At 38.2% G+C, this 10,913-nt stretch overlaps 2 protein-coding genes across 5 annotated transcripts in view; one reads left to right on the plus strand and one right to left on the minus strand.

Annotated features, from left to right (window-relative positions):
* The window catches only part of LOC111328530 (peroxidasin homolog), a 22,413-nt gene extending 13,088 nt beyond the window's left edge, over positions 1-9,325 (minus strand). Inside the window, exons 1-4 of one of the 4 annotated variants that reach the window (XM_088741966.1) lie at positions 8,874-9,325; positions 2,947-3,078; positions 1,599-1,901; positions 562-885 (exon numbers count right to left, since the gene is read on the minus strand). In XM_088741966.1, the coding sequence (XP_088598092.1) occupies positions 562-885; positions 1,599-1,901; positions 2,947-3,078; positions 8,874-8,970 (856 nt within the window). In that variant the 5' untranslated portion in view covers positions 8,971-9,325. The remainder of the gene's footprint in view (positions 1-561; positions 886-1,598; positions 1,902-2,946; positions 3,079-8,873) is intronic. The other 3 variants (XM_022932994.2, XM_022932993.2, XM_022932992.2) reach the window with 3 other exon arrangements.
* On the plus strand, positions 4,982-6,578 carry LOC148718701 (uncharacterized). The gene is made up of 2 exons (XM_088741995.1): positions 4,982-5,355; positions 5,659-6,578. The coding sequence occupies exons 1-2, from the start codon at positions 4,982-4,984 to the stop codon at positions 6,098-6,100; spliced, it is 816 nt and encodes a 271-aa protein (XP_088598121.1). The 3' UTR covers positions 6,101-6,578.
* Positions 9,326-10,913: the final 1,588 nt, after the last annotated feature.

The raw sequence follows: 10,913 nt of genomic DNA on the forward strand, positions 1-10,913 counted from the left end.
GAAGGAAGAAGGCTTGTTCACTAAGTAAAATAAATAGCAACGTAACAAAAATATCAATTTACGAAAACGGAGGGAGGGAGGTGATCTGGTAAGGAAGACGGGAAGTGATAAGATATGTAGGAGACTGAGGGGGAAGAAGAGAAGTGGGTCGGGAGGGAGGGAAGAAGGCAAGTAGGTAGAAAGGAGGGAAGGATCTAGGGATGAGGGAAGAGCGATAGAGAGAGTTGGAGGGTAGATAGGAATTATTATAAGATCCAAAGATTGAAAGGTGAGAGTAAGATAGATCCGTGCAAAGGAGGGAATATGGTTTATGGTTGGAGAATAGCGACGAGAGAGGCAGTTCAGTTAGGGGAAGCTAAGCTAAGTAAGTAGTTGATTAACGTGTACTTTCAGGAGGCCAGAGGACAGCAAATTAATAGACCTGCTACCCACCGAATAGAAGGCTCCAACTTGGAAGATTCAAAACACATTTTGTTCATTACATAAGTTCCAACCTCCATATAGAGGGTAAAGCTCAAATAAATACTTACAGACATTTTACGAATTTAAGAACTGACCTACCTGGAGGGAGTAATTTTAAATAAATGAAAGATGTCAAGATGTCTTGATGCTCGCAGAACCAGCTGCAGCTGTAGTTTCCTTCGTCATTTTCAGTAACGTTCAGAATGGACAAAATAGAGAGTCTTTCGCATTTCTTTTCAGCTTGTTTTTTTACTATTTTGTGCTTTGCACTATTAACCAAAGGCTCTCTTTCCGTTCCTTCTCGATACCACCATATATGGTGGGGACAATCATCATTCTTCCCGTATCGGCAAGTTAACTTAAAAGTAGAAAATTTCAATTTCGATTTGGAAATGGTTGGGCGTTGTAGAATATTAACAGGACCTAAAAAAGAAATAGCAAATTATAATTATAATGATAATAATGTTATGATAATGAAGCATTTATATAACACATTCTCCATAGGAATGCGCTCGAATGCACTTAATTACATTTAGCGGGGAACTTTAGCCAGACCACTTTGCGCAGTTCACAATTTGTTTGAGAGGGAATTTTGACCCCAGTTTAGGAATTTTTGGAAACAAAGCCAGATCCGTGATAAGACCGGGAGCTACGTCACCTACGGTTTGTGAGAGGTGTGTGGGTTTTTTAACGTTCCCGACTAACCATTATAGAAGAAGATGCAAGAGACGGTTTCTTGTCCTTATCCGAGAAGACTAGAAAGTCTAAACATTTGCAGATGTCATAGCAAAGGTAGCAGATCCTCCTTTGTTTTAATATCTTGAGTGTTGGTCTGGTCTGGGGCTTCCTGGACGGCAGTTCGGCGCTCTACAACATGAGCTAACCAGGCGGCGCCTGTTTTTTTATTATATTTTAGGCAACTACTCTACGCTAAGACTTCTGCGAAACGTATTTTGTTATAATTAATGTTGACGAGAAAAAAATTAATGCTAAGGTCGGCATTGATTTTTCAAACTATTATTCTTAGAAATCAAACTCATGCTGGAAAATTTGTGGATAAGTAACTTTCTGAATAGGAAATTCAAACCGCAAATTTACTACCACTTTTTTACTTTAATCAGATCTGAAAATCTTACATTGGTAATTTAGCTGTAGTTTCTCAGAGACGTTTCTCGACCCCTGGTTGCTTGCACTGCATTCGTAAACTCCGTCCAGTTCCTCTCGACCAGGCGGAAGGTGAAGAGTGCTTTTGAGACATTTTCCTTTACTACTTTGATATTGATAAATTCTCTGAGATCCGTTGACAATTTCTTCTCCATTCTTGTACCAATGGACAAGTCGAGGGCGAGGCCACCCCGAAAAACAGCACCATATTTTCTTCTCCTCGCCTGGAATAATTAAGTCAGGTGTGGTCGCAGTACAATAAACTTTCAGTGCTTCTAAGGGAGAGAGAAAAGACACGTTGAACCACTGCTTAGTAATCCATCCACGTTGATGCGCATACTCTGAGAGATGACATAAGTTAACATTGATAATAATCTGTTAAGCAAAGTTTCATGAAAATGGATGTCATCAATGTTTCAAGTCTGTTCTAGGGTTCGTTCAATAAAATGGTGCGAAATAGTAAAGGGCGCCATGGTATCGGCAGAGCGAAAACGAGGGAGATCAGGGTCGGGTCATTCATTACGCGACCAGACCCAAGCCTCCCGGCCCTGGTTTAATCACTCCTCCGCTTCTATCGCGTCGATGACTTTATCACGCATTGTTTTATTCACTGAAAATGGAGTACAGGCTTTGGCAACTTATTGAAAGCTCCCCTCCCCTCCCCTCCCCTCCCACCCAGCATGGACAAGGTAGCCACACATATAAGCCACTTTTGTCAAGATTGCACCAGAGGGGATGGAAACGGCCAAGGCCAGGCTAGTCTCATTTTAATGAACATGAATTCAGTCAAGGATTGGAGAATCAGTCTATAAAAGTATCAGAATAAGTCTAATGGAGGCCGATTTAGGTGAACGTTGAAGAGAATTGAAACATTTCTAATTCATTACGCAGCAAGAGACTGGTTGATATTCACAGAATAGCTGAATTACCACCTCCGCTGGGCCACGAAGGCGCAAAGTGGTAGGTACATTCAACGGTTGAATTACACCTCTCTTTTGTCAAGAATTCAACGCAGATTCACAGTCGAGAGTATAAATGAATTGAGTGGGTAGGTTTCTAAACAGACCGCGCTGCTGCGTCGACGTGGGATGTTACAAGATGATATTTATTTTTATCAACTAAGTTGATGATGTGAATTGTCGATCGTAAAGAGTTTGTAAAGCGGAAGTTGGGAGGGTTAGCCCTTCGTCTGTCGCTCCGACGAAAGGTTAACTTTAAAATAAAGTTCTCCACTTTCAACTGAATTTAGTTTACTTCAAAGAATGATCAGAGGAGTTCCAGCTTTTATTCATAAGCTTTTCCTCCTGTTCCAAGTCATACCTGGTGCAGGTGTTGCGATGAGAGAGCCATTAAAAGTTATATTGAAGCCTGGGTTCGCCTTCTTTATGGAGTGTTGCCAGCTGTCCGATGGGAGACACGAGGACTTTGAATCACAACTTTGGGATGAAACATCTGAAGAAAAGACATAGAATAGGAAATAAATAGACGGACAAATAAATATAAAATAAGGTAAAAAAAATAAATGAATAAATGAATGTATAGTATGGTGAACGTATAAAAACGTTTATACGGAGCGAAAATGAATTGCTTCCTTGCCTTAAATTGTAATCATTTCTTAAAATCCATGAATTCGCTGATTGAAAACATTTATGTGGATCGCGAATCTCCTGAAATTTTTGACCCGGATTCTGGATTGTGTTTGGTTAGAATTTCGGACTGGGCATCGCGGTGTTGGTCTCTGGTCGACCTCGGTCATTATACTGTTTCGTCGAATTAATTGTTCAGTTTTGGCGTTTAGAGAAAGAGGTAACTTTTGCTGACCTACAGACCTTTGAAATTTTCAAACTGGCCGAGATCTGAATATGAACAAGCGTGCTGAGCTTCAGAGTAACAGATTGGGATTAACAGTAGCTCAGATCGACGGATGCAGAGACCCGATGCAAATATGGCCGACTACTCGTTAGCAAGTCCTTGGATTTTGTTGTGAGTGCAGGTCTTAAAAAGTTTTGCGTCGTTGTCAATCCATTTTTTTTTCATTTCGCTATGCCTATGAGTTTTGACTTTTCTGATTGCCATTAAAAGAGAACAAAATCTTTCACAGGAAAGGAGGCTTTCGAGGAGTCCGCAATATTTGAATTGGGTGGTTGGCCTCGGTCAGTATACTGTTTCGTCGAATTAATTGTTCAGTTTTGGCGTTTAGAGAAGGAGAGGTAACTTTTTCATTAGTCGTTATCTGTAATTACGTAATCATTAGCACTTCGATCCTACTTAATGCTCTTTTTATTTCAAAAGTTGTAAATAACTGAAGAAGGTCTCTGACCGAAAGGTTTTTTATTAAATTTTTTTATATTTTTTACGTCAGAAGTTGTCCATCCTCGCAATTTTTTAAACTTTCTACGTTCGTGTTGGCTGTGGGGTTTGGACTGCGAATCTTTATTGTTCCTCCTGGCGCGGTGCACCTTTGTTGGCCTGAGAGTTCCATTAACGACTGGCCTTCGTCGGACGAAGGGCTAACGCTCGAAACGTCAGCTTTTATAATCGTAACGGTGGCCAATTTACCCTTTAAACTTTGTTGATATATTCAAATTATTTCGTTACCCCTACAGACGCAGCCCCAAACAGTTTCTTTAGAAACTATCAGCCTTTATTCATTCGTATTTTGACGAGCCTGTAGGACGAGTCAAAATACAAATAACAAGTAAAAATACTCAGCGATACGACGCACCAAAACGTCTAATAAGTTATTTATTATCCAACACATCAAATTGTTATTTTAATGCGGGCGAATTTTGCGAATATTTATTTACCGGGATAATTTGGATATATCAACAAAGTTGAAATGGTAAATTGGCCACCGTAATGATTACAAAAGCTGACGTTTCGAGCGTTAGCCCTTCGTCGGAGCGAATAGAGGAATTGTGGGTTGTGTGTGCTTTTAAAGGCAGAAAATGGAGCTACGTTATTGGTGGGTGCATGGCAACGAGAAAAACATGAATAAATTAGTGGAATGAAAAGCGTTCATTGATCCCAGTGGGATTTAGACTGCCGGTTTGAAAGATGAGCTTTTGTTCAAGATTTTTACGGCTTTCCGTGCCACCTAAGTGGCAACGGAATATATATTGATATATATATTCCAGAATATATATTGATATATCCAAATATACGGAATATATATTGATATATCCAAATCATTTCGTTACTCCCACCGACGCAGCCCCAAACAGTTTCTTTCGAAACTATCAGCCTTTATTTATTTACCGGGAGTGCGTATGTTTGTGTAGCGTGCGGATGCAATTTAGAGAGCTCTGAGATTTGTGTTTATTTTTTTGTGTTAAACGAGTAATAAATGTCTAACATGGTAAAGGAAACCGTGCAATCGTTAAGAGTTGAAAATGACAAGCTGAAGGAAAAAGTGGAGGAGGTTTTTGCCGAGCTTAAGAAAGTTCAGGAGGACCTGAAGTCGAATCAAACTGGCAGCCATGCTGCAAGCGTCACAATCGATTCTGATGCATCGAAGTCCCTGGACTTCTTAAGCGAAGAATATGACGATCTTATTAAATTCCGAGATCGAGCTTGGGAAAAAATATCTGCCCCTGAAAAATTGCTGAAGGAATTATCGACTGAAGTGTCCAAAGTTTCGACGGTCATCGATCAGATTCAAGAGTATAGCTATTCATACAATGTCAAGCTTGTAGGCGTTCCTGAGCTAGGACCGGATGAAAATAAATAAATAAATAGATAAATAAATAAATAAATAAATAATGATTAAATAAATAATGATTTAACAATGGACATCCACTGGGTGGCTATTCTTGTCCACTGTTCCAGATCGAATTGGAATTTGGAATGTTGGTTTTTGCGGAGGGAGGAAAACCGGAGGATCCGGAGAAAAACCCTAGGAGCAAGGACGAGAACCAACAACAAACTCAACCCACATGAGACGCCAGGTCCGGGAATCGAACCCGGGCCACAGTGGTGGGAGGCGAGTGCTCTCACCACTGCGCCATCCCTGCTCCCTAATGAAAATGCTTCTGATACGTCACAGCTTCGTTTAAGAATCTTTAATGGAATTGGTGTGGAGGTAAAACCATACGACATTGATCTATCTCACCGGATTACACCGCGTCATGCTATCGAAGGGCGACCCAAACCTATAATTTGTAAATTTACTCGAAGGATTACCCGTGAGCAAGACATGGTATCTCGAAAGGAGGTTAGCAAAATCAACCCAACAAGCATTGGCCTTCCGGGAAATGTCTCTTTGGAGCATGCTGGAATTTGCGCTCATTTAACTCCACGTCTTCAAGGCTTGCTGTCTGATGCAAAAAAATTCAAGGAAAGGTTCAATTATACATTTTGCTGGACCAAAAACTCGATAGTATGGCTGAGGAAAAACGAGGGATCTCGACCCATCGCAATAAAGAGTACGACGGATTTGGATAATCTTGTGTCTCGGCAGCAATCATCAAGTTAAGAAACCATAAGTCAAGAAGCAGTATTATCAACTAAGGTAAACTTAAGAATGAGCGCAGCTCTCTTACGCGAGCTTCCACACTATTTATGCGATGTCATCTCTTCCTATGGTCAGTTTAATAACAGTCTTAATTCAAGCCTTCCTACTAAGAAATATCTTGAACGCCTACCAAGTTTTAATGATTTGGACATATTTACTCTAAATAGTTGTTTGGATAAAAGGTCCGGCTTTGATGCTTTACTCTAGATAGTTATTTGGATAAAAGGTCCGGCTTTGATGCCCGCACTTCACGTGCCAGTTGCAGATATTATTCTCCGCATAGCTTCCGCCAATTGAAAGAATACCTGCAAAGTTTGTCTCATTCAAATTCTGGATTTTCTTGTAATATTGTGACAGAGACAGAAGTGTGCGAAGCGGAACGAAATTGGCGCGTTGTCGCGTTGCTGTTTCTATTTTCTTCAATAAATGTGAAATTCATTGTTGCCTAACTGCTTTTCTTCGTTCGATTTATTTGGTAAACGTGGGTCAATATACACATACCATTCTGACTCTTCGTCGTCAGAAAAATGATACAAACTGTCCGCCATTTTTTTTGTCACTTCAATCCAATTCTTCGCTTGTGCGATGGGAGAAAACCTGTCTAACCGGTCCTCTAGAGTATAAGTACCGCGTGACATTTTTACTCGTCTTGGGCGTTATTTGTACTCTTCGCAGTGTAATTGCAAAATAATAGAGTGTAATTGAAGATTGATGTAGAGGGTATATTAAGTTTAATGCACTGAATATGAAAATAGATTCAAGTCGTGTACAAAACTATACAAACACAGCCGCACAATCTTGAGAGAGACCCTGACAGATTGATGTTTTTTGGATCATGAGAGAGCGAAATATCTTTGAATTATAAAGAAATCATCAGAAAAGAAAGGTCAAACAAGATCTGGACGGCACGAAAAATTTGCCCTATTCATGTTTTCTTTTTTACACGTTCACCATAAACATCCCATACTTATCTTTTCTAGAATTTTTTAGAAATCTGCTTTAGTTGCCTCTTTACTTCAAAAGTACCGGCTAATTTGCGTTTACAAGGAATGTTAACTATTCTGCATATGGAATTGTCTGTATATATCATATTGGAGACACAAAAATTTATTCCTAAATCCTAGAAAAAATTAAAGGGGTTTTATGGAGACAACCTCGCTCTCGAGCAAACTGAAGTATTTCAACGAAAGCGCACCGTGCAATGAAACCGCAGAGTCATTAAGATATATTCAAATTCATTTTCGGCACCTTACGGATTTTGACTCAGCAATATAACGGTTATCTTCAGCCACAACAGTAGTACTTTGTTTTATAACTTAATTACTTGCTTTGCTCACATACGGCATAATTTTGACATATTAGCTGTACAAATTTTACCTTTGATCATAACAGTATAATTACTCGAACACTTGTCGTTTACACACATTGAAGTCACACTGTGTTCATTACTCCAATTTGCCAGCTGTTAATTACCAGCCAATATCTGCGGTTGGTCGTGGTAGTTGCAATTATAATGAAAAAAGAGAACAGACTAAAAACCGAACTCATGAAAATTAAAAATCGCTTTATTACACATCGTCAATATTTCATAATTCACGAACAATGAGAATATTCATGCTGTTAACATGTTTATATCTACATTTTCTTTCAAACTTGAAAAAATAATTTCCTTTCAGAGACAAAACATTTTGAGGGTTTTTAGAGCTAAGTTAACATGGCATCCTTTTTAATTGCAGCCGTTTTGGAAAAAGAAACAAGTTTAATTTGAAGAGTCTGTTATAATATTTAGATTTTTTTTTTTTTTTTTGGCATTAGCCCAAAAATTAGCTCATTTTCTCCTAAAAGCTCCAACGAAAGCCACAGAAGATCTTCTTAAATTTCGTCGTAGAATTAAGCTCATTTTACTTCGATAAAGACTCGCTTATGTAACTTGAAAAAACTGATTCGCAACAACAAAGTTTTGTTAATCCTATTTCTTCCAATGCCCCTCTGTTCATGATTTTTTGTAGAGTTTTTTTGTAGAGTAATAAATAAATATGCAAATAAACAGATGAACAAACTTATTGCTAAAAGCAAATCTTGAGCATATATATTTTGGGTGTTAAGCAATTAAAAGTGATAAAGGCGGGGTATGGCATACAGAAGATATACCTGACGTGAAGCCTTCCCCTGCACGATTGAAGTATTACAGCTGCCCAATAGTTCTCAACCGAGAAAAAGTAACATTATGTACGCGTGATTCAAAATATGATTGAGACTCTTATGAACAATAGAGACGTTAAACGGATCCTCTCAGTGTAAATTTCCAGACCTAAATTTTCATGTCATAGCCTACTGAAATTTTTGAGTAGCAGCTTTCATTTATTTACTAGCAAAATATAATAGTTATTATAATCAGAGCTAATTATTTTGTTCTCCTGGAATGGGAGGTGCTCGTCATAAAAGAAAAACCCTGAATAGAAATGAGCGTCGAAGTTTCGTGGTGTTTGAAACTTTGCAGACACATCTGCGGACGCTGATATTTCAGGAGAAAGTTTGAGTGTCGGATATCACAATCACGCATGCAGCTGATTTTGCGTCTACAAAGTCGCTGCCTTAAAACCTCCTTAAAGTTCGGAGACCGTTTTCGGATTTTTAGTACAGTCAGCTCAACAAAACTAGATATATGAACTTCATATATACATTGTATCCAAAACTAGATATGTTAGCAATAAATAATTCCAGCTTAACATACCTCGAAGTTGGAGGAAGAACGACAAACACAGCCACAAGCTATTTATCAAGCATAGTTTGAGATATTTGCTCGGGTTCTGATGTTTCTTTCCTTCCATTCCAGCTGCGGGCCGAAAACTTGTGTTATCAACAAGGCTGTGACGTTTGTTTAAAGGGCAACTTCGTGAGTTTTTCCCACTCCTCCTACGCTTTTCTTATTAGTAAATTGTAGTCTTCTTTTTTTACTAATTCATAACTAATTCAAAAGAATTAATAGGTCTTAACGGGGACTTAAATAGTTTTTAACATTACGCAATACTGGGAAAAATTTTCATTATTCAAGAATAATGAAATGGGTTATATATTCAATTTTTTTTTTTAGATAAAACACGCAAGCCTGTAACGAAATAAGTTTTCAGGGCGCCAGTAACAGACTTAGTTGTAGTTATCGTTCTCCACCAATATAGTCAATTAGGACATAATTTAGCACCCACTGACGCAAGGAAACAATTTATCTTCAGAAAACTTTGCATAAAATACCACGATAAATTTAGGAAATAAACTGAAAGTACATCTGGTTCCTTTCACATGGTTTATTTTATTTTCTATTCTCCAGATTTATTTTATTTGCCATAAAGAGAGTAGGTGTAAACAAGCGTTTGCACCTATCGTGGGAAAGTCTACCTTTGCGTACGTGTTATGTAAACAACGCTCTTCCGCGTTACGCACTCAACCGAGTCACAATTGAATCGCGTTTAGGAGCGAATCAAACTGCAGTTCAAATTCAGTATCGAATCGGGAAAACAAGTAAGCTAAAACCCCTTAAATATCTGGATTAACTCTGCGTTGTATCATCCAAAAAGACCATGTGGCGTAGATGATACCTAGATATCGTATTTCTGTAATGTTCTCAAAATGTGACCACCTCCTCTCAAAATAACCACGGAGAGAGTTAAACATAGCCTTTATGATTTCTCGGTCGAAAACGGAAAAAAAGAAACACTTATACATAATTTTTGGGTGTTTTACCAGGTTATTTTACGAGGTCGAGATTGTAAGTTTATAAGAAGCGCAATCGAAGTTCAATCTAATTCAACCTAGTATAAGTAAACTCACACGAAGGAACCTTGGAAATATTCTGTGCTCGAAAAAAAACAATCTCTCCGTTGCTGTATTACTTGAAGATGCGAACCTGTTCATTCTCTGTTATTCATTATTTTTCAGTAGCCAGGCAGTTAAACGAAGCGAAAAGGCAATAAATTAAAGACAAAAATACAGATGCAAGCGTTGTGGTTTAAATCCTCTCATCTGACGTTAACAATAATGTATTACTGAGTGTGGGGAAGACTCCGTGCAAATTTAAAAGTATTTGAATGTTAATTACGGTTAAACATCCGCATGAATAAATTGACGAGACAAATTGGACATAAGTTTTACGATGTAGACCTATAAATTGTCCACCTGAATATTAACGTCGGAGAGTTTAATGCATTTTCATTTCATTCCATTGTATTGTACCAGAAACAATATTCATTAGCTTTCCGGCTGCTCAAATGACATCGCTCATCAAACTAAAAGTAGAATAAATCGATTTGTGGAGTTAATACGGGGTTTAGATTACTTTTTGCTGCTCAGAATTGAGATTCACATCCATTTTCGCCATGCAGTTTTCATGCCAAAACAAACTTGGCCAGCATCTAGATCTACTTCACTGTAAACAGAAACCTAACTTAAGATGGAAGACATCGGCTGTTGATATCACGAGTTTGAACCACTCTCTTGGCGCTAGAAAATTTAGATGGATAGCCACTTTCGACAAACTGTTTTGTTACATGGACACAAATCGAAAGCTTCCGTCTGACTGACAACATTAACCAAAGTAGGGTAGAAAACATCTGTGCAAGAAATTGCTTTTGTGACGCTTTAAGTGAAATCGTTCTTATACCTCAAAAAAAAAAATTGTATCTGATAAGTGAATTGTTAAACAGCAGGCAAAAGTTTGGTAAATTGAAAGTTTTGATGCGCATAACACATTAAAATTTGTTACCATTTACGTACAAGT

The sequence above is a fragment of the Stylophora pistillata genome, chromosome 12 (genome assembly GCF_964205215.1).
Source record: "Stylophora pistillata chromosome 12, jaStyPist1.2, whole genome shotgun sequence".
Lineage (NCBI taxonomy): Eukaryota > Metazoa > Cnidaria > Anthozoa > Scleractinia > Pocilloporidae > Stylophora > Stylophora pistillata.

Excerpts from the sequence above, each read along its gene's own strand:
- LOC148718701 (XM_088741995.1), top strand. The coding sequence starts at position 4,982 with ATGGTAAAGGAAACCGTGCAATCGTTAAGAGTTGAAAATGACAAGCTG. Across the intron at positions 5,356-5,658 it reads GGACCGGATGAAAATAAATA|TGATACGTCACAGCTTCGTT; the intron begins AATAAATAGATA and ends TGAAAATGCTTC.